This window comes from Artemia franciscana, chromosome 3, assembly GCF_032884065.1.
Source record: "Artemia franciscana chromosome 3, ASM3288406v1, whole genome shotgun sequence".
NCBI classification, from domain to species: Eukaryota; Metazoa; Arthropoda; class Branchiopoda; order Anostraca; family Artemiidae; genus Artemia; species Artemia franciscana.
Window position 1 is genome coordinate 48,455,203 of NC_088865.1, and position 23,652 is coordinate 48,478,854.

The window sequence follows — 23,652 nt, forward strand, 5'->3', positions numbered from 1 at the left end:
CTACTCCTACCTTCAATTTGTTGTAGTTTCAAGCCTCTTCATGCTAACAAACCTTAAAAAAAATTCTTTTTCATCATTTCACTGTAAAGAATTTCTAGTTTGGACGCGGTCGATGATGGTGGAACAAATTCTTGCTATAGAAATGAAGTTGAAAATTCAACAGCCAGCAAAAAGAAAGACATTTTTTCATTTAAATGGTGAATGGGTTAAATTCTTTGGACTTAGTCATAGAGTAATGCTAAAGTATACTCTAACGAAGTTTTTTCAGCATAAGAACAAAAGGAAAAGGCTACCAAAAACTATACAAAAGGAAAAGGCTACCAAAAACTATCTTTGCAGTTTTTGAACTGGGGTCTAACGTAAAAGCCCTCCAAAAAATCTTTTGATGACACAACTGTCCATCCAGTAGTCTGACAAATAAACATGATGTTCCTACTTAATCTTCCTGGAGGCTGGCACCTTATAAATTTGGAAGTTGTTTGATACTCAGATGGTCAGTTTTAGTGTATCAAGGTGCTCCCATCTACATCTCTAAGGATAAGGTCGCCAAGTGAGTAGATAAGCTTTGTCTCTTGGGAGATCGATTAAGATAAAAGTTATTTATATTCCCTAGTCGCTTCCTTTTGCTCAATTTAATGATCCCTCTACATGAGTCTTGTGTGGGGTATGTTGCCATTTTATTCTAGTGTTCAATGCACAATTTTTTCTGGTATTCTAATACATATTTTTATGATACTACAAAGTCTGAAATATATAACTAAATATTTAACTGTAACATGAAGTTTTAAATTGGATTTAACTCCAGTTTAGATTTAAATCCAAATTAAACTTAATAATACAGGAAGGAACTTATTTGACATACCTAAGATAAACCTCCGAACTTAAAATATCGACCCAAAAGTATGAAACATAAGCATAGCTTAATTATGACAATTAAAAATTGATATTTGAAGTACTAGCCGCTTTTGATTGGACCAAACTTTGACCAGAAGTCTCAGTAAAAAATATACGTTGTTTTTAAGTGTTTTCTGAATATTTACCATATCATAAGGGATGTGATTAAAATTTTGGGTAAAACTTTTTACTTAAAGAAAAAAAATACTTCAAATTTAAACTAGAATACAACACATTCAACATTTCTTGGTATTCTGTATGAAAAATTAATCATGTTTTGTTATAAAATTTTTCTCAAAAAAGGTTCTTGATAGAAATGACGGAGATGATTATTGAATTTAGAAAAACTGCTAAAAATAGCCAAATTTCAAAAGGATTTCACTTAAAGTTTGAGAACAAGTCCTGGACAAGGCTAAAATTGATGCAAGGCACGGATAATCCTCAGAACTTGTTCAAGTAGAATTAAATCGTAGGTTTACTGATTTGATAACTAATTATCAAATTTAAAAGATTATAAATCATCAAATTAAAACAAATTGTCAAATTTAATAATCCTTCAATTATCAAATTTACTATTTACATTCAATTTATCAAAATTAGATAATTTATCTAATTTTTCCAGTCAATAAAATTTTTTTGCTGTCGTACTTAAAGGCTGCTTCTGACATTTTCTGAGATAAATGCAAAAGAAAAATTTGTTTGCTAAGCCATTTTTAAAGGGTGGATCAGTGGGGCGATTAAAAGCAGAAAAACCAAAATGTGACAAAAATTGGGCAGCCCTCATTGTCCTTTTTCGAAAACAACTTAGAAAACATTTTTTTTCTATTAGCTAGGAAGCAAGCAAATGTCCGATATGTCCTTTAGACCAAGCAGTAACAATATTTTACGCCGATGTCCTTCACAGGGCGGTTCCTGAAAAGTTTTGTTGTCAATTCAGAATTGTACACCGACAAACTATGGAAAATCGATCAAATTCACATCAATACTGTTTCAGGTAGACGGTCAGGAATTTATTTTTGAGACAGTCCTACCCTATTAATGGCATCTGCATCTGTAAGATATTACAGGAATAATCCCAGATCTTGAAATAAAGAAGAAGGGATTGGGTTTGAAGTGCCACACCCAGTATATTCGAATTCTCCAGTCATCTTATTGCTTTTGCTGCCTGTAACAGCTGGACTCTGTAGTCCTATTCTAGGTACAAGGAATTTTGTAAGAAATATCAATATAATCGGGGTGGATAACCCTTCTCCTTTACCCGTAATTACTCTGCTTTTTAGGAAAATTACACCTACATGAAAGAAAAAATTTAATCGTTAGATATTTATAAATGAAAAACGAAAAGAACATTTCATTGATTTCATCATGGGCCTTTGTTTCTTTAAATGTCAAGAACGTCTTGTTTATTTTTCTGCTACATACTAATTACCTGAATGACACCTCCTCCAACTCCTTCACTTTCTTCTGACAAGAAGCATTTCGGTAAATCTAATAGTTTTCCAAGCCAATCCATCATCAAGGTTTCCAATTCTGTACAGGCAGGACTTGCCATCTATAACATATTTAAATGCATAGTTTACTGTTAAAGCTAAAATTTGAAAACATTTCATTATTTTTACTTAATAATTGTCTAGTTGGAATTAAAATTAATTGAGGCGAAAAAAAATAATCAAGACACAGTAGAGATTTTTTAAAATTAGAATTCGTTAATACTTATTCGGTATAATATATATATATATATACATATATATATATATATATATATATATATATATATATATATATATATATATATATATATATATATATATATATATATATATATATTGAAACGAGTCTCATATATATATCCTGACTATATATAGTTTTTCACAATCTTACTCTAAATTGCAACTGATATTGCACTATCTCAGCCAATGATATGATCAGGAAAAAGCCCAGATACACCTTTACGTTGTAATATTTTATAAAAATGTATGATCTTGTCTGGATTTCATTCATCCTCTGCAACAAAGAGACTGCTCACACAAAAGTGGGAAAGCGGCTATTTCACAGTCGGAACACCAATTTTTTGCTGTTTTCCAATTAACCATATCTCAGACCTTAGATACTCCGGTGCCTCCAGAGATGCTTAGGACATATAAGAAGAGTCCACAGTCATCTCTCAACACTGCAGCCATCGTCCCAAAGACATCTTCCCACTGAAATTCAATTATGTGTTTCTGTGTTTTTGGGGCATCGTATTTATCTTCTGTTGCAACGTGACTGCCGTTGAAGGACGACCTTCAGTAATCGAGTTTCGGGCACACAGATCACATGCCCGAGGCATCTCCACTATTTTCCAACAGAACTTACAAGAGCTTGGCTCTAACTTGGAGACGAAAATGTTATTTAGTTTTTAATTAATGTATACTCTGGGACTAGACCAGAGCTAGTTGCTTAGGGTAAAATTCAGCTTCAAACTTTGCAAGTAAAATTGTACAAGTTTTATAAGATGCGTTTTATGTAACACTGTAACATGCATTTATAACATGTATATGACATGCATATAACATGTATTTGTGTAACACTATAACATGCAACTATAACCTGCATGTTATGGAACAGAGAGCCATCTTTCAGGGCTCAAAGTCATTTTAACTAACAATTTTATAGCCGAACGGCTAATATCACTTTGTATTTTTCAGTATAGAGTAGCCTAGGATGCACGATTAAAATCGTTTTTTTCCAATAATTATTGGATTGGTTTTGAAATAGCCCATCAACCCATCATCAGACTATCTCCCCTCGCCGTTATATTAATTGGGATCTTTCCGAAAAAATATGGATCTACTCCTGATTATGAATTGCCGTCAATTGTGAGGTTATCACTGTGAGTCACAGTTTTATAATAAATTGTAATTATTAGGCAGCATAAAGTCATTAACAGTGAAATTCGTCAAAGGACCGGCCAGCCGTTTCTCACGAACATTCTTCAGAAAAAAAAAAACTATTATAATGTTGGGCACGTGCTGCGACGAAAGTCGTCTCCCGGGCATAAAACATAGCTGGAAACCCGACGGTAGGCATAGAAGAGGCTGTTCGAAGAATGTGCTGCAGAGTACACTGGATTTGGATCGGAAGATGGCTACAGCCTCACTGACACCTAAATGGTAGGGTGTCATCACAGCGTCAGCCATGCGTGATAAATGGAGAGGCTTCATCAATGCCCTATGCGCCACATGTGGCACTGGAGGAACAAGAAGAAGGAGGAAATAGAGCCGTGCATCACAAATAAAACTTTACATTTGGTCCTCATCCTAAGGTCTGTAAAGTGGCCCTCAGGGCTTTTTTGGAAGCTAAAAAATTGATATTTTTAAAGAGGAATCTGAATTGTTTCCTTTTGGGATATAGAGCCTCTCTCAAGTATATTTTCCCATGACGAAGAAACCCAACCATGGACTTTAACAGTCCAAACAGATTGAATCTGTCTGGATAATACTCTCCATTTCTTCAATGAAAATTTTCGACGCTCTTAACTTTGCAGGTTAAACTTGATGAATTTAAGGATCAATATAAAAAACATCTTTGTCTGTATGTGTTATGGTTAATAGCAATAAGTAAGCATTGCTTAAAATAAACAGGCAATTTAAAAAGTACCCAATTAAAAAGAGATAAATCATAAAGAAAATACTATACTCCGTGGGCATTACGAACAACGCTGAAAACTAAGCGGCAGATTTAAGAAAATGTTGCTCAGAATTCTTTACTTTTATATTTCCCTACATACTATACAGCTTGTGACTGTCTGTCCGTTAAATGGACTTGGCCTCTTGAGCTCATGTTTTACTTAGTATCGCTCAAGCAAATGAATGTTTTTTGGCACAATGAGGTTTTTTCACACGCCTAAAATAAATTTAGACATGTTACAATCAATTCCCTTATGATCATTTTATAATTGGTTTTATCTGTTTTTTCCATACAGTTTCAGCAACAATAAATTACTGCAACAACGTTCATCATGTAAAAGCTGAAATATCTCTTCCATATGTACGTAAATCCTAATCGGCTCTTTACGTAATCTAAACGTAAATAATCTTCTGTACGTAATTTCTAATCGGCTCTTTGTCTTTCTATATAGGAACTATTTGAAGTGTCTGATGTGCGAAAAAGAATATGATATTTACTGAAGATGGAAAAAAATTATTCTAACGAACATCTGTACGAGCAGTATCACAATTTAGCCTGGTCTTTTGATCCTGTAGTGATCAACATTAAGTGACCAGAAAATGCGGAAAAAGGTTTACCAAGATGTTCACATTGAACGCTAGAACCAGCAATCTAGTGTTCAAAATTTAGTAAGATTTTTAGGAGAAGTTCCATATCTTCCGAACACAAGAGCACCTAGGGAAAAGAACTTTTACTTTGACCTACTATAGACCTCGGGTTATTTTCTTACCAGTTTGCTTTTGGATATTTTAGCCTTTTCTATTAGCTCATAGAAGTGTGGTCTTGTAAAACTTAGTGTAATCTTCCTTTTTGATAAAGCCCAACTCATTCAGCCGCTCGTTGAAACATTCATTAAAGTGCAAGATGGTGCAAGCAGGGTTGCCGGCTGGTGGAAAAATCACTAGATTCTAGTGATGTTTTGGTTAGTAAATGATTTTCTTCAAGACTTATATACTGATTTAGTGATTCTTTTTCTTTAGGCAATATAAAAAATAAATATTGATAGTTATGAAACATTAGGAGCGGCAACCCTGGGTGCAAGTGACAAGTAATGATTGCAAATGATTGCAGACTGGCCAGCTTGAGTCATATCGTACGCATGTTGCAAAATTTATGTTAAGTAAAATATGCCCTTGGAAATAATAACAGTATTTACAAAACAGGACAATGTTATACATTACTCTAGATTATTATAGGCAAATGTAAAATTAACAAATTGCCCTGTTTCATTGGTCATTATTTATGATGGCCAAGCATTATGAAATCAGCCTTAAATAATCGAATTCCCCATAACATAAATATTGTTATTAAAATATAAATCCTATTAAAGTTTTGGTTAGAATTTGCACTGCCCGTTCCTTACTTACTGTTCCTTACCACGAACTGTTATAGAAATATAAGCGTTTGGGAGGCGACATGGTATCGTAATGACTCGCTAGCGGTAGTAGTACCATTCTTCTATCTGCTTGTACAGTTTGAGAACATACTTAGTTATCGCAAACACTTGTTATTGCAAGATTAAATTAACCTAAATAAGGATTAAATGGATAAATTAAGCTCGCTACGCTGGAATACCCTCTTAGTTTTACTCACCCAAGTAAAACCAATGCATCCAATTGCATCACTCAACATGTCGGCAAGCAAAGATGGCCAAGAATTTCCAGTTGGATAGTAAGCATGAAAATGGGGCGAGTGCCAATGTGTTACCTTAAAACAAAACAAAAAAGTGCTGTATATAACTGTATTTTCTATGCAAACTTAAAAAAAGGGGTACGTACACATTCTAGGGAGGGGGGTTTCAGGTTTTGGTGATTCTAATTTTGACACAGCTTCCTATATCGTTTTCACATTATAAAGCTTTGATATTGTTTTAAAATAGCAATATAAGTTAAATATCCGTGTATAATCATAAGCCTTGTTGAAGTAGAGATGCCAAGCTTCCCTTTAGTTTAAACTTTGTAGTAGATTTCCTAGCTAATGCCATAAAGAGGAGAATAATCATCAGAGTAAAACATGAAAGTGAAAAAGGCCAAATTCTTACAGACTTTTATTCGATACATTTGCCCAAATTGATTTATGAGATATACCGGAACTCTATACATAGAGAAGATCCCTCTAAGAGTATCACCTCTGAGAGATATACATAAATGCACATAGTTAAAAGCATTAGTAATCATGTTATCTTTAGGGTTTGGGGACGGCAAAGATTCAAATGCGCTAAATCCCTTTTTATTAAATCCAGCATTTATTGTACCATTTCCTGCTGATTGCAATTTTAAATATGCTTCTCTTAACTTTTAACACAACGTTTAAGATTAAAAAAATAGATAAATAAATAAAAATGAAATTGAACACACAAAAGAGTTATAATAGGTCAGGTCTACTTACCCCGGGCATAATAACTCTTTCAATGTCACCAAGAATGTTCTCCCACTTTTCAGGGTCTTCAGGAGCCTCTCCAGGTAAAAGTGTTCGAATATACCCTGGCTCTATAGATGGGAGTACTTGTCTGCAATAAATTAAATACTCATGAGATATTCCACAAATATTTAAAACTGTGTATTTTAAGACAACGAAGTATTTAACCTAATTGCTTGTCTGCAATAAATTAAATACCCATGAGATATTCCACAAATATTTAAAACTTTGTATTTTAAGACAACGAAATACTTAACCTAATTGCGTTACTTCTGCTTAACATCATAAGAAAAATGGAATTCCTAAGACCACACTGCTTTTCCGTTCATGAGATTTAAGCGAGAAAACCGGACTAATTACATGAAGAACAGCTTTTTCTGTCCGAAAAATTTTCAGCGTCCAAAGATGCTGCACTTTCAGTCCGAATAGTCCCATCTTGGCTATTATCCCCTAAAACCCGGCTGTTGATTCCTTTATAAAAAAGTTCAACAGAAAAAAAAATCTTGGGCACAGTTGGGCAGATGATAGATAGATGGTTTACCAGCTCTTAACTGATCCCACTCGTAATTTATTCCACTGCTAAAAAAGATAAAAAGAGAAAGAGTCTATTGGTGCCTATTTTCTTTAAACAATACAATTTTCTATTTAAGCGTTCTAAAATGTAAAAAAGGCAAATCATCTAAAGAAAAAGAGAAAAAAATAGCACAACAAGAGAGCCCCCCTCCCCCTCCAAAAAAAAGTAAATAATGTTCACATCTTAAAAAACTTCCACGATGCTGCAAAACTGTAGCACAGAAATGACACCGAAAATCTTTTGTATAGCAGACATTGTTTCCTCCATAGATTCAGATTGGCAAATGGGATGTCTCGTCCCAGTGGCAAATGGGAAATTGCGGAGTATTGTGACATTTTGCAGTATTGTAAAAATTTATTAAGATTTGAGTTTTTTTTTTTTTACCTTTTGTTTTTCTTCTCTCCTTGTGTTGTTTTGTCTTTTTCTTTAGATGATTTGCCTTTTTTTCCCTTTTTTTTTCGTTGATAAAGGCATACGGATGTGGAGAAATATCCGTATTTTTTTTATTAATTAATGTGTAGTTTGTTCTTTATGCTTTTGATTTATTAAAATTAAATACATTTCTCTCAGTTTAACAAAAAATTGTATTGTTTAAAGAAAATAAGCACCAATAAGCTCTTTTTCTATTTTAGCAGTGGCAATAATTCACAAAATATACGGGGGTAGGGGGGGGGGCAAATCATCTAATATTTACAATGCTTATTTTAAATCTAATTTACAATATTTGCAGTCTAATTTACACTCCTTGTCCCAGGGCTGTGGAGGCATGGCGTTGCTGGAGACGTAGCTATTAGACCTTTGGCCTGGTTTTGAAAAATAACAATTAGAAAATTTGGCTCATTCTTGAGGAGAGAGGTCACCCTAAAAGGGTATGGAGGCATGGAGCTGGATGCCCCCTAGTCACTCTTCGACCTCCCCGAAATATACCTTGAAATTTTCAACTTCATACCCTCAGCCGCTCCTTATATATTGCATATTTTCCTTTTTGCCAACCAGCAAGCGCATTGTATTTTTATTATGTTTGACATTCCTTTCAACATTTCTTTTAAGTTAGACCTTAATACCCCGAGCCTCTTTGCAGATTCAGGATCAGACTTGATCTCCTTTCCCAATGAAAAACCTAATGTGCTAGCAGAAGGCCTCTCCCGTCGGGTCTCTAGGATTTTGTCAACCCCTGAGTTATAGTTATCTAACCTTTCACATATCTTGAACAAAGTGGCTATCTCAAAAATTTATTCGGATACATTTATGGAAATAGAACGCAAGAACTATTTGTCCCCAATAAGTTTAGACTCTTAAAAGGGCATTAGACCTTTCAATTTCCAATCTAATAGGCCCCTTCTTAAGCTTATATATGAAGTACCTCTATAAAAAATAATAATAACAGACTGAAGCCTAATGGCCCTTTACAATAGGTAACGCTATAGCGTTGACTCGGATAAAATACCCTTGAACAAAGTTTCACCTTAATATCCCTATCCTTTTCGGATGCACGCAGAATCAAATACTTCCTAATGACAAATTATGCATCTTAAAAATGGGAAAATGCTTAACTTAAAGTCCTTACCCCGGAGCAATGGGGAGCTTGGCATCCCTCGAGGCACAGCTTTTAGACCTGTTGGCCGTTTTGAGCAAAATGACAATTTCAAAGTTTCGATCAGTGATGAGCAAAGGGGGGAACCTATAAAGGCAAGGCCGGCTACTCTCCAATATCTCTTGAACATCTCCTTAAACTATCTTGTAAGTTCTATGTATTTTCAGCAAGCACGTAGTGTGTTTTAGATCTGTTCGGCATCTCTTTCAATATTTCCTTAATAGTTTAACCTTAATACCCTAAATCTTTGACCCAGGATCAAAAATACCCTTTTTCCAATAATTACTTATATACTAACAAGGGGCAACTTGAATAAGCTACAGCCCTTGCCCCAAGGGCTCTGGGGAGTTGTCAAACTCTGAGACATAGTAGTTTGTCCTTTGGATTATTTTGAACAAAATGGATATCAAAAATTTTGATCGGATTCATTTTGGGAAAAAGGGAGTAACTTCTCCCTTTCCCCAAAAAATTGGAAAAGAAGCTACTTATTTTATAGCCAATGTTTCATTGCCTAGTGTCCCTCCGATCACTTTCGAATCTTTAAAAGGGCACCAGAAGTTCCAATTTAACGTCAATTTAGCACTCTCCGAAGTTTATGCGATCATTCCTTGCACATGAGGTGCCTATGGAAATAAATATAACGCACTGAAGCCTTATGGCCCTTTACTACAGGAATTTACTATGGGTCCTTTACTAGAGCGTTGCCAACCAGTATTAAGAAACAAAAAGTTTATGAAATAAAATACCAGAGGTTTAATGGTCACCAAGACAAGGATGGCATATCCTCGTTATTGATATTACTGCAAATGTTGCGCAAGCACTCATAGAAAATAGTGTAAAAGAAAAAAAATCAAGAAAATGATGAAATTTCAGTGTCAATATTTTTTTTTCAATAAATACATAGAAACAAAATAACAAGCAATAGAGTTGCATTTTTAATTTGGTAGTCATATAAAACCTTAAACACATAAAGATTAAGCTAGTAAACTTTGATCTTAAACAAAGTACATATACGTCTGTCAGATAGTTCGTTAACAAAAGAGCTTGGTAAAGGTAAAACCATCAAAGTATTGGATTTTTATTATAATGTACATATTAACTAGATAAATTTAACTTTATCAACCACAAGTTAGGAGCCCAAGAAAATATATCCTATCCTCAAATAATTACCAATCTTTACACCTTAGATCCTTTTTTGGCTCCAGAGGCACCCAGGACACCCACGAAGGGGCTACCAATTTTCCCACAATATTTATAATTCCAATATATCCTCCCGCTGATGGAGGAGGATTGAAGCGTTCAGGTTTCACAGATCCATCTGGTACATTCGGTGTATGGTGTTTCTGGGTCTGCTTCTGCAGCGTAAAGCCGATTGTTGCCCGTGGAGTGCTGCATTAGATGGCTGGCTATTGTCTATACGTGGTACCTGACCAAGCTATGTCTATCAACAAGCTTTTATTGTATCTGTCACAAGAGGCTAACCCATTTAATTGTGGATGGTTATTTTCTGCCACAAGTGGATGTTGAGGATTCTTTTGAGACTTTCAAGATGTTGAGGTTCTCGAAAGCACTCTCTTGTTTTTGGTTTAAGGGCCAGGTTTCTGCAGTGTACAGCAGAACTAGGATGACGTTGCTATTAAAGTGTAGCAAATTTTATTCGTAGAGAGAAGCTTTGAGACGACCAAACTTTCCATTGTCTATTGAAGACTCCAGTGGCCTAAGAAATTCTTGTGAAGATTTATTTTCTGGTAGATCCTGTATTTTTAATTATTCTTCCTATGTTTTTAAAATGGATGACTTTGTTTTAATTGCTAGTCTCCAAAAGTGATGCTCAGGGGTGAGTCTCCTGTAACCATGCATTTTGTTTTTCAATTTACTTCTAGGCCAACCTGGCAGACTTCTCCTTCACTTGTTCTAATAGGTCTTGAAGTCACTTCTTACATGATTCTAGTATGACGATGTCGCCAGCAAAGCCTTTTATGCTCAGGCGTACTTCAAGACTAAGCTGAATGCTTTTTGTGCTGTGCTTTGCATGTTATAATCAATTACGATTACAAAGAGTAGTGGTGACAAGACGCAGCCTTGTTTGACTCATGACAGGATATAAAAGAAATGGTTTTCACCACCTGTCGTTTTTCAACATCGCTCATAGTCTTTAAAGAAAGCAATGGTCAGCAAGACTATCTTTTTGGGGTTTCCGTAGTACAGTAGGATCATCTACAGGCTCTGACGGATCATTTAGTCAAAATATTTCTCAAAACCGATGAATATCATATGGATATTTGATCAGCACTCTCTGTTTTCATCCACCAGTTGTTGTAAACTTAATTTCAGATCCGCCTAAAAAGGGTTCGTTTTGAATCCGTGTTACTTCATACCAAGGTGCCTGTCAAACTGTGAACAGATTCCCTGCCGTAAAATGTGTGACAGCAATTTGCCGAGCATAAGAAGCAGAAAGATTCCACGCCAGTTATCTTTGAGGTTGGTGTCCCCACTACTGAACAACATTAAAAGAATACTGTATTTCCAGTCAGAAAGCATTTTGACGGTTACCCTTATTGCTCAAAGTAAAGCTGTTTACACAATTAGGCATGTCATAACTTATACTTTTATCATCTCTGTTGAATTCTGGTCTTCGCCAGATGACTTCCCATTTTCAGATTCTTTCGATGCAGCAATTTCGTTGGATGACGGAGGATATGTGTTGGCATTTAAAGAGAACAAAACTTTTGCTTCAATCTCTGGGGGGGTTTTCTGCTGTAGGTTTCTTCAATAGCTTTTCAAAGTGGCCATCCCAGAATTTGCTCACCGCAGACAGCTTTGTTATCAGGATTCCCGAGGAATGTTTTCAATCCACGCTGAATAGGGGAATTCTTGACAGCTATCTCATTTGTGATTTTATGTACAGCTCTTGAGCTACCTCTCTTCGCTGCTTCTTCCACCTGCTCAACTTGCCACTCAATCAAATTTCTCTGATCATTTCTGGCACTGTTTTTCACTTCTTTATTCTTGGCTCTATATTCTTTACTTCTGAGGATCTGGTGGTTGAGGTCTTGTCTTTGCATAAACAATGCTTTTATTATTTTCCTTTCCCCTATGTGGTTCCATGTTTCGTCAGACATCCATTAGTCCTTTGGACTTATGCAGCGGCCAATGGTGGATTTCCCTATGTGGTTCCATGTTTCGTCAGACATCCATTAGTCCTTTGGACTTGCCAATTGTGGATTTCCCTGTAATAAAAATTGAGTTTTATACTTTCTCAGGTTTGTTTGCTGCGTCAAAAATTAAGTTTGAGGGAGTCGCTTTGGCGTTTTTATTTATTTTTCAACTTGAGGGAGATTTTTGCTGCCATCAGGTTATGGTTTGAATTAGCGTCAGCTCCTCTGTAGTCCCTTCAGTAGGCCTAATTTCAAGTTCTTGCTCCAGAGGCAGTGTTCAATTTGATTTCGGGTAAGGCAATCGGGTGATGTCTATGAGTGTGTGTGTGTGTACGTTATGGTGGGCAAATATGGTCCTTGAGACAAGGTCGTTGAGGTGTGTGAAATAAATAAACAGTTATTTAGCTGGAAAAACCATGCTCACTGACGTTTGCCGAAGAGTACGATTCGCCGTTTCTACTTTCGTGTTGAAGCCCCCATAAAAACCTCTATATCCTGACGTGGTATGTCTTCGGCTACCGATTTGAGTGCTACTGTTTGAGTATTTTGTCTTTTGACTCGTCGGGAGCATACTTGCTAGGCGTGTAGGAGGCTACTATTGTCAGTTTGACATGGGTGCCTATGAAGCGAGATTTCAGGTTACATATAGCTTGAAATATTTGATTTGTTAATATAAGGGCAACTTCGAATTTACAGCTCTACAAGGACCCGCTGTCGAAAACAGTCACATATCTGTGAAGTTTATTTGATCCAAGCCATCAAACCCATCAAAACCTATCATCAAACCAAGCCTTCAAACCTATGTCAGAGCCAGAAGGTTAAGGTGGTAATCTTGGAGAAGTATCAGCTCTCACTAAGACTTGGAAGCTTGAAACATTGTGCAGAAGTTCCGGAAACCAAATTTAGGGTGCTGTTTCACACTCATAAATCTTGTCCACGCACGTGCAGTAGTTGTCATAAAAAATAAAACAGTTCAATCTGAGACTGAATCTTGGTGTTTGAAAAAATAAAACAGTTCGATCTGAGGTTGGAATCTTGGTTTTCAAAGTCCATGGCAAGGCCACAGCCAAATCTTCCTCTAATGACAGACTTGGAACAGTCATACTCCATTGACCTTTCCGAGGCCAGGCGACTCCAATAGTTGAAATTACCATATAATTATCTTGAAATTACAACATTATCTATAATAATTTCACGAATTTATTTTCAAATAAGGGTTAAATGCAAAAAACACAAATAATCTTGACGAAAGTTACACCGTCAAATTTAGCATATCAGCGAGTTCTAATGCAGAAGTTCCAAGCCTCGATCAATAGAAATGAGAATTTTATCGAAACGAACTATCAAAAAACCGTGTTTATTGTCTTTTTGTTTTATTTTCCCCAGGGATGATCGCATCGAACTGGTGGCCTCAGAAAATTGGAAGAACGGACACTTAAATGAAAATTAAAATTTTTAGTGCCCTTTTTAAGTACCAAAAAATTTTGCCATAGCATAGTTTTCTATAATTTTGTGGTGCAAATCAGTAAGTCCACCTAAAAGGGGAAAAAATTTATGGGTTGGAAATCTTGAGAATTTTTTTCGAGACAATAATATCAGAGAACTATGCATTGGGCTTCCCAGTTTCAGAAGCAGTAATGCCATGGAATACTCACCTCTAAAAATGAACATAGTCCGTGCAAAATAAACATTTAATATATAAGTTTTTGTTTCAGTGTCATCTAACTAGGAATGTTTACTTTAGCTTTGGTAAAATTATGTAGCATGATTTAGAATTGCTAATGAGATTAACGTTAACAATTGATCTTTTGTATAAGTACAAGACTTAGTGTAAGTATAAGTCTTATACTGTCTTTTATACAAGACAGTATAAAAGACGGTTGATCTTTGTATAAGTGACGGAGGACAGCTGTGCGTGAAGCTGCAAAAGAACAACACTTTTATGCACTAGCTCCCTAAATTTTCTGTGAGGCTTCAAATAAATACAGAAGGAGTTTTATTTATGAGAGAGGGGAGGAGGTAGGGTAGATTTAAAAGCCAACTCTCCTTCTTTCGTCGGTATATATTTAAGATAAGCATATAACAAGGGTGTTGCGTGGTCTCAGATGCCTTCTTACTGCATAAAATATTTTCTGTGCAGTATAAGACGCAAAATTTTTTCATTTAACAGCTAAAATGATGGAGAGAAGGGAGGAAAATATCAACAACAACTTAAAAAATTTCCAAGGAGATGGGGGGGTGCTGCCAGAAGCTTTGGTTTTATCAAAATTTAAATGGGAATATTTCTCAGGTTACTAATTACATACATTTTGACTTCTCGTTTTTTACCGCAGGGCATTAGCAACCCTGGCCATCGCCAGCGTCTATGGGAGAAATCCCCATTAAAAAAAAGATTTAGTCGAAGAATTCATCATGAAAACCATAAAATTGATGACCCTATTGTTAACTTTTGATGTTTTCGGATCCAGTTCACTCTCAAGGTATTCTCATATGAATATTAAACTTGAATTTAAAAAAGGGGGTTAAACGGGGAGATTGCCTCTATAAAAATTAAGAGGGCCTCGGATCGAACAGTAAATAGTAACAAACTGTAAGTGAAGAACGGCAAATGGAAACCGAAATTCTAAGGAACAAAGTTTTGATTAAAACACATGCAACAAAAAAGTATGTTAGTTATGCTCATTTTAAGCATTTGAAATGTATTAATTCCAAAAGTGCAAATTAAATTCCATGAGCACATGAAAATAATCAAAATTTGCGAAATGGTGATTACCAGCCCCCTTCCCACAAACACACAAAAAAGGGATGCGGTCTTCATTGGAATAATGAAATAAAATTTTAAATTCAACATCTTAAAGTAGCTATCGACAGGAAATGATATTTCTTACTTATCCCGAGAAGAATAGTAATGGATGAGATTGCCCATAGTCCGTAGCCCTAGCTTGTTAAAAGAGCGTCCATTCGAACAGGCGTTTAAACATGCAGTACCCTTTTTGAGTAGGAAAAGAAATCACAACACATTTTAGCATTTTGGCCAACCAGTATTGAAAACTATTTATCAAATAAAATTAAAGGCTATTGGACATTGTATAACTTCACATTATTTGCAAATACATTTGTGCCTATATTGAACTTGCACATTATTGATACGTTTTTGTGCATTAGGGTGTAGACAAATATATTCTCATACGACAATAGAGGGGAGAAAGGCTCCTATAATGCCGTCAATTTTGAGGGGGTAATTGTCTATACCCTGGATTGTAAAAATACCTGTACTTTTATTGAAAAAGAAAATTTTACTATTTCCTCTGGAATTTTGAAAAAAAAAACATAGCAAACATTCGAATTTTGAAAAGTACATTTTGCCCATCCCCGCCCTAAATTTCCTTAAAACTCACCACTTTGAGTTTAAGCCACACAAAAGTATTTTTGGCCCATTTTTTCAAACCTTCTTTGAATAGTCACCATGCATTGCTTTACAGAAGTTAAATTGTAATTTGGAGAGTAATGCTTGAGGGAGCAGTAGCCATCCTCACTCTTAGGGTGGACTTGGTTATGTCTTTAAAATGAGCAAAAATTAAATAAAACTAGAAAAATTGACCTTAAAATTTCAAACGATTAGAAATAATTTCATATTAGACCAGGACAGTCTCCTCCTCAACCCCCTGTCCCTATACTAAAGCTTGACCTTTCCCCCTCAATACTTTAAAAACGATTGCTCAATTCCAAGGACACTCATAAATACTACCATCAAAGCAATATAAAATCAAAGAGCTCGTGGCAACTAACTGTAAGTAAGAAACGACTCTGGCCAATAACCGAAACTTTAAAAATGAATTTTTATGACAATTAGGACATAAAAAAAAAATGGCCATTTTATACTGATTCTAAATATGTAAAATCTTTCAGTTTAATGTTACCTATCAAAAGCTACGGGCCTGAAAAATTTGCCTGATTTCTGAAAAAGGGGGAACACCCACAAAAAGACAAGACTGTGGGGGTTTCAACCCATTGTCTATAATAATATCGAATTTCGATTTTTTTTCTCCGCAAAATAAAAGATCACGGATGTATGTTTATTTGTATGGGTGTTTTTGTTGTTGTTTTTTTCAGGGGGTTTTCATATCAAAGCAATGGGGGCCTGGAGAGAGTTCATTCAATATTCTTTCAATGTTAAAAACAGCTTCTTCTAAAGTTACCAAAAATATTATGGCACAGGAGGGTAGTATTTCCTGCTATTTGAGGCACCAAACTGCGATTTTGCTCCAAAAAGGGCAAAAATGATATCGATTAAAATTCTGAGATAAGCAATCTATTAGAAAATATCTAATAATTTTATATTGAAATTCAAAATTTTACAAAAAGTAATGCAGCACTGTCGCGCATTCGTTCCTTAAAAGTCAAGTAGTTCACACAAAATAAATGTTTAATATAGAAATTTAACTAAATGCTTCATTTATCTTAGTTTATACTCTTGATTTCTCATGAAATTAAATTTATTGATGTATAACTGCAAATCAGCTATTGTGAAGGCGGACGGTGGTTAAATGTCTAAGAAGAGATGGGGGAACCAGATGCAGAATTTCCATGTATTACCCAAAATTTTGAGGTAAAAATAGTGATACCAAGTTATTCAACACACTACTGTTCTTTGGAAATTTTGAACAAATATTCCAATTCAGTCCAGAACTTCAACTAGAATTCAACATGTAATTACTTTGCAGATTAAAGCTGAAAATGCGGGACAATATTGATTAATTTACAATTATTGATACAAACAATTTAACAGCAGGAAATCAGAGCCTTGTGCGGCAGGTAGCTAACGTATATTGGTTAGGTGTGGACATGATTTGAAAAATGATTAGAAATTAGTAAAAATAAGGAGGAATATAAAAACTTGAAACTAATAGAAATTCATCGTTCTCAGCTCCTCACCGTTTACGCTAAGGTTTGACTTTTTCCAATTCTAGACCGACTGTTGAAACACAACGGCAGTTGAACTAAAATACATATTTTCGAACCTCTAAAAAACTTTATTATAACGAGCGAGGGATTGAGGATCTTTTTTCAAAAAAGTAGACAACTACCTCAGACCAAAAAGTAATATGAAAAAGATAATTCAAAGAAGGAATTTTTTAAATGTTGTTTTGCATACACCCTTGTTTTTTCATTAATTTTAATAATAGTTTTTATAACTTTTGACTTTTCCTCTCTCTCTCTCTCTCTCTCTCTCTCTCTATATATATATATATATATATATATATATTCCTGTCTCTTTCTCTTTCTCTTTCTCTCTCTCTCTCTCTCTCTATCTCTCTCCCTCTCTCTCTCTATCTCTCTCTCTCTCTCTCTATCTCTCTCTCCCTCTCTCTCTCTATCTCTCTCTCTCTCTCTTTTGTTTTTAATTTTTGATGCTGGCTGCTCCAAATATGTAATTCGTCAGTGGTCAATATTATTCTGATAAAATTAAATTTTTTTCTTAATATCTGTTGCATATTTATTTGTCGGGATACGTTGATTGCACACCGTACAAACAGCTAGATTTCAGCTTTACTTTGTCAAACATTTTGTTTATTTGGTTTTGTCAAAAATCTCAATTTTCTTACTGAAACAATATTTTGAGTTGAAAATTGATTTGAAACGGAGCATATATTTTTTCAATCACTATACTTCAATCTACTCATTGTACCTATTGAATACCTATTTAGTCATCTTCTCAGTAGGGGTCTCCCCCAGGCCACCCCAGCGTGTCCCCAAGTGGCAGGTAGGGAAACGCCCTTCAGATATGTAGGGTACCTCCATAGGGGCACAGACCAATGGAGACCTGGTCCCTGGGGGGTCCATAATAGAAACCAGGGTACCCTCGCCCGAATGCCATAAATACAGGCAGAGAAGACCACCTAAACTTGAATGAATAGGAAAACCGTGACCTGAGCAAATAAGGAAGACTTTCAAAACAGTGAGAAAGAGACCACTGAAGAGATTCTAGGCCGAACGAAATAAAGGTTCAAGGTTCAAGGTTCTTTTATTATAACCAACATATACAAAATATTAGGTAACTCAAGGCTGAGAGTATAGCTCGAATGCAATTGAGCTACCTAGAGCATTGGATTACCACCAGAACTCCGTTACCAGTCGAATAACTTAGAAAAAATGAGCGTTTCTAAATATATCACGAAAGAGTTACGCATACAGGTTAAGTGCTTTGCTCGTCCAGACCGCCGCGAAATGTTGGAAAAGACTGCTTTGTCCTTAGAAAAAGCAGCACGCACTCATGAAACCCACAAACTCTACCAGGTATTTGAGGAATCGACTGGTAAGAAAGCTGCTGTGCCTGAAATTGTCAGAGAAAGAGCAGGAAATGTCATTAGCTGTCAAAAGAAACGTTTGATCAGATGGAAAGATCACTTCCAAAGACAACCTAATCAAGCCTCGTCATCCCGTCATCAATTCCTGGTTGTTTCTCCCTGGTGTTAAAAAAGAACCTTACAGTATTAATCTGGCCACCCCAACAAGATTGGAAATACCCAAAGCAATTAAACCCCTGAATAACAATAAAGCCCCAGGGCAAGATGGTGTCCCCCCGGAAATATATAAAAGTGTCCCGAGATCACAGTAGAACAGCTCCATGGTATCCTAGGGGAGGTATGGAGGACCAACACATTCCCAAAAGGATTAGAAGATATGAGTTATTCCCCCTTTTTACGCGAAAGCTGATAAAACCAAGTTAAAAAATTATCGGGGAATAAGTCTAAATGACATTGCAGCATAAATTTTCAGGATTATCCTCTTTAACCGCTTCAAGGCAACAAGAGACAAAAGATCTCGTGAAAATCAAGCCGGTTTCCGTCCCGGTAGAGGCTGCACTGACAATATATTTGCACTCCGCCTTATTGTCCAGCAGTTTGAAAGATATAATTTGCACTGATTCTGATATTTCTGGACTTCGTTTTCGCCTTCGATTCGATCACTCGCCAAACACTTTGGAAAGCTCTTGAAAATGATGGTCCTGGAATTTTTCAAACTACTTAGAGCATACTACAAGGGCTCTGTGAGACGAGTTAAAGTTCACAGACTAGAGACTGAAGAATTTCTGTTTGAGTTTGGAATAAAACAATGCTGCGTTCTGTCTCTGGCTCTGTTTAACTACCGTATTGATTGGGTACTTGAAAATGCGCTGTGTTCTCATCCAGGAGTTCAGATTAAACAGAACCTTTCTCTTAGACACCTTGAATACGCTGATGATGCAGCAATCCTCTCGGACTCAGAGAAAGCTCAAACTATGCTCGATGAGGTAGTTACTTTGGAATATCGCATTGGCTTGAAAGTTAGTACAGGGAAGACAAATCCCACTGATCCTATTATGTTAACTGTAAATCAAGTACAGTTGGATCAGTTCAACAGCTTCAAATATCTTGGCTCCTAGATTTTTACTGATGGATCTTCTGACACCGATATTCAACAGCGATTACAGAGAGCACAGACAGTCTTTGGTTCCCTTATAAAATCGTTGTGGAACTGGCGTGAAATAAGTGTGGGAGCTAAAGTTCGACTCTACCTGGCTTTGATTTGAACGATCCTTCTTTGTAGATCCCAAACTTTGTCAGTAAAGCGACTACACGAAAATAAACTGAAGGTGTTTGAACATAACTGTCTGCGTAGCATCCTCAGGTTAAATCTGAATGATCGCATATTAAATGTGGATATACGACAAATCTGTGGTATCAAGAGTTACCATCACGACCAAGGAGCGTCAACTGAAATGATTCGGCCATGTGTTACGGAGGCCAACAGAGTACTTGTGTTATCAAATTCTTTTAGCTGAGCCCCTTAACTCATAGAAAAGACGCCAAGGAGGACAGCAGAAAAGCTAGTGGAACTTGGTTAAATTATATCTTAACCTATTGGAGGGTTCAAAAAGTTTCGTCACAGATGGACAACTCAATGGCTCTCATTTGCAAAGCAGCTGACAGCAGACCAAACTACGTGATTCAAAAAGGTCTCCAGGAACCTTGATACCGGGCCAGGTAGAAGGCCTGATTCCCACTACAAGTACAAGTAAGCAGTAAGTATACTCAAAATACTTTTTTAGACTGGCCAAACGCTAGTCCCCCCTCTCTGTCTTGAGGAATTTATGTTCTTTCCTTTCCTATAGAGCTTGTTAAAAGATTTTAAGGACTTAACCTTTTTATCTTTTTTGACCTGAAGCCACTATTTTTCAATTCGTTAAAAATTTTCAAAACTTTTCCACTTTGAAGATTAGGGGCCCGCTATTTAGAAATTGATGTCACCATGTAGGCTCTATGGCTATATAGACAAAAATGAAACTAAACCATAAAACATCTGGTTATGAGTAATTCAATTCAGTAAATTATTCCAACAAAAAAATTACTAAAGGTAAACAGACCAAAACGAAACAATAAATAGGAAACACAAATTAATGCTGTTAAAAACGTACAAATTAAGATGAACAAAAAAGCTGCTGAATATTTTTTGACAAGAAATTTTATGAATTGGTTTTAGAGAAAAATTTACCTTTTGGTAGTTACGTTAATTAAAAAAAAATCGTTTGAAACGTTTACCTTTTGGTACCTACATTAATTTCCATTTTAATGCTAATATTTGGCAATAAGTAATAATGTTTTAGTTTCATATTTTTCACAAAATTTATGGGTTTTCAATTTGGATCATTTTTTATTTAGGAGTTTTTCTTTCTAGCTAACAGCTAGTTTTTTCTTTTTGTTTCTCTTTTTTCTACAATGTTCGAAAGTTTACTCGTACTATTGCACTTCATCTAAATTCCTTTTTTCTATGTACCTCTTTCTTCTTTTCCTACATCAATAGTTCTATCTTACCTATTTTTTATATTTTCCATATACTCTATTATATATTCAACCATTTGATGGGCGGCTCTACGAAATTCAGCAGAATCCATAATATCCTAGAAATACCAACAAATTAGCTTTTCACTAATCAAGCTAGAATTAGTCGATTACAAACAGTTTTTCAAATTTGAGGAATTATCTTCTATTCTTTTGATAAGAAGATCTAAGACAGAAAAATACAACGAAATATCCTAATTGCTGAGGACGGATTTCATTAATGCAGACTGGATCTGAACACAAACAGATAAGGAGTGAATTTCAAAACTAATTGAAAACAAGTTCGATTTTTAGAAACCTTGGTATCAACAAGGCTATCAATTGGATAACGCTCTATTTGTTCAACTATTATTACTGCCACGGGGGCTAATCAGGTCAAACCAATTGCCGTAGAATGCTGGAAAAGGCCCCTGGGCCCATGATGATAATACATGATATAACATTTAAAGTTAAGATAGCTAATCTAAAGAGGAAAATTGAAAAATCGAGGAATAATATTTTGAGGGTCGAAATCCCTGAAATGTCATGAATATACCCAGAAACACCCGTAAAATGAAATAGACAAGAATGATTTTTGTGGAGGCTCATTTTCTAAAACACCCCGAATATAGCTTACGGCGAAAAACCCTGAAATACTTGTAAATTGAAATGGGTCAGAACAAAACTTTTACAGACAGACTCCCTGGGACAGCCCCTTTCATATATGGAATAATTTCTGTTCGTTTTAAGTTTAATACTGCTCTTTACTTTCAGTTAAAAAACTCGTTTTTTTTATTTCTGGACATTTTCCAACTAATACAGGTTCGAATTTGGCTCACCGTGCATGAAAATTTTAATGAAATTTGCATATTAATTTTGGCAAAGTTTTCCCCCGTGTATAATTTCCTTTAGAAAGTTCCTCTATTCTAGGCTGCGTAATATCAGTTAGGGGCAGAAAAAGCTTAATTGACAACAGGAAAAAAGCTAATATAATAATGTTCCTAAGAGCTAAAATCATAAATATTTGAAATTTTTCACTTTGCTGTAAAACTGTAATCAACAAAACAGATAATTATATGCTGTTCTTGTTGATAACAATGAACAACTGTTTAAATTATCGCAAGCCTATTAAATGGTTTCAAAAAATATTGTTACTGCAAATTCTAGTCATTTCCCCACTTCATAAGTCAAAGAAAATGATTAAAACAATTTTATTAATTAGCATAAAGAGCCGGGTATTGAGGATTGGGTAGCCCCCCTAATATACGTATGTTCCTTTTTAAGTTTTGATGTTAATGCTCATTTACAGTCGAAAAAGCTTATTTATTTTAACTAAATTTCGGATCTTTTTAAATAATTCCGGGGAATCCAAATTCCCTCTCCATGGAAAATCTCTTCCCCTCACGGTAAATTGCTACATGGAAAGTTCTTCCCATATAAAATATCCCCCACACCAGGAAAATTTCCCCCAGACCATTCCATTCTAGCTGAAAATTACCACCGAAAAATTTCAGCTGAAATTTTTGCTTACCCCACTTTCATTTGAAAAACTTTTATTTCTGATTGTTTTGAAAATGATGCAGAAATTCTCCATTGTGTGAAAAAATTTCCGCAAATTCATCTTCCCCCCCCCCCCAAAGTAGAAAGGTGATCCCAAAGAAAATTCCCTCCTGAGAAATTACCTGTCGAAAGCTCCCCAATGTAGAATTTCTCCTGTGAAAAACCCCTCCATCTAGGGAAAGATACTCCAGACAATTTCAACCCGGTAAATACTTCCCCCGGACAATTCCGCTTAATATCTCTAACATGTAGAATTGAGTTGGTAGTAAGACAAAAAAAGTAAGACAAAAAAAAAATCGTATAGAAATCCTGGCTAATTCTCCAGGTGCAATTCTCCCTTGGAAAGTTCACCCATGGGAACTTCCTTCCCGACGGAAAACTATCCCCGTAGAAAATTCACCCTGCATCAAATATTCCCCTGTCCCCGAAACATGTCTATATACTTCCCAACAAGAAATACTACTTGTAAAAAAAACGGGCAAATTTCGTGACTTACATACCTTTCCCCAGAGGCTGTGGGTGTTATGTTATCCTCAAAGACATAGTTACTGGAATTTTTAACTTTGCTGAACAGAATGGCTCTCTCCGAATTTTGATTGGATGACTTTTAGGAAAAAATTCAGGTGAGAGGGAGGCCATTTGTCCTCCAATCTTTTTTGTCGCTTAAAAAAGGCACTAGAACATTTTAGGAAAACCTTAATTAAACCACTGTATAAGAAAGGTGACAAGAGTGAGTGTCGTAATTATCGAGGCATTAGTCTGGTCTCTGTAGGTAGCGAATTACTGAGTAATATGATACTTTTTAGACTGAGACATGCTGTAAACAAAGTTTTAAGGGAAGAACAATGCGGTTTTAGAAAAGGTAGAGGATGTGTCGACCATGTT

At 35.6% G+C, this 23,652-nt stretch overlaps 1 protein-coding gene across 5 annotated transcripts in view; it reads right to left on the reverse strand.

Annotated features, from left to right (window-relative positions):
• Nucleotides 1-23,652, reverse strand: part of LOC136025350 (aromatic-L-amino-acid decarboxylase-like) — a 76,820-nt gene that overhangs the window by 43,074 nt on the left and 10,094 nt on the right. For 3 of the 5 annotated variants that reach the window (XM_065701282.1, XM_065701284.1, XM_065701283.1), the window contains exons 2-5: nucleotides 21,202-21,287; nucleotides 6,991-7,111; nucleotides 6,196-6,309; nucleotides 2,324-2,446 (exon numbers count right to left, since the gene is read on the reverse strand). In XM_065701282.1, the coding sequence (XP_065557354.1) occupies nucleotides 2,324-2,446; nucleotides 6,196-6,309; nucleotides 6,991-7,111; nucleotides 21,202-21,281 (438 nt within the window). In that variant the 5' untranslated portion in view covers nucleotides 21,282-21,287. The remainder of the gene's footprint in view (nucleotides 1-2,323; nucleotides 2,447-6,195; nucleotides 6,310-6,990; nucleotides 7,112-21,201; nucleotides 21,288-23,652) is intronic. The other 2 variants (XM_065701286.1, XM_065701285.1) reach the window with 1 other exon arrangement.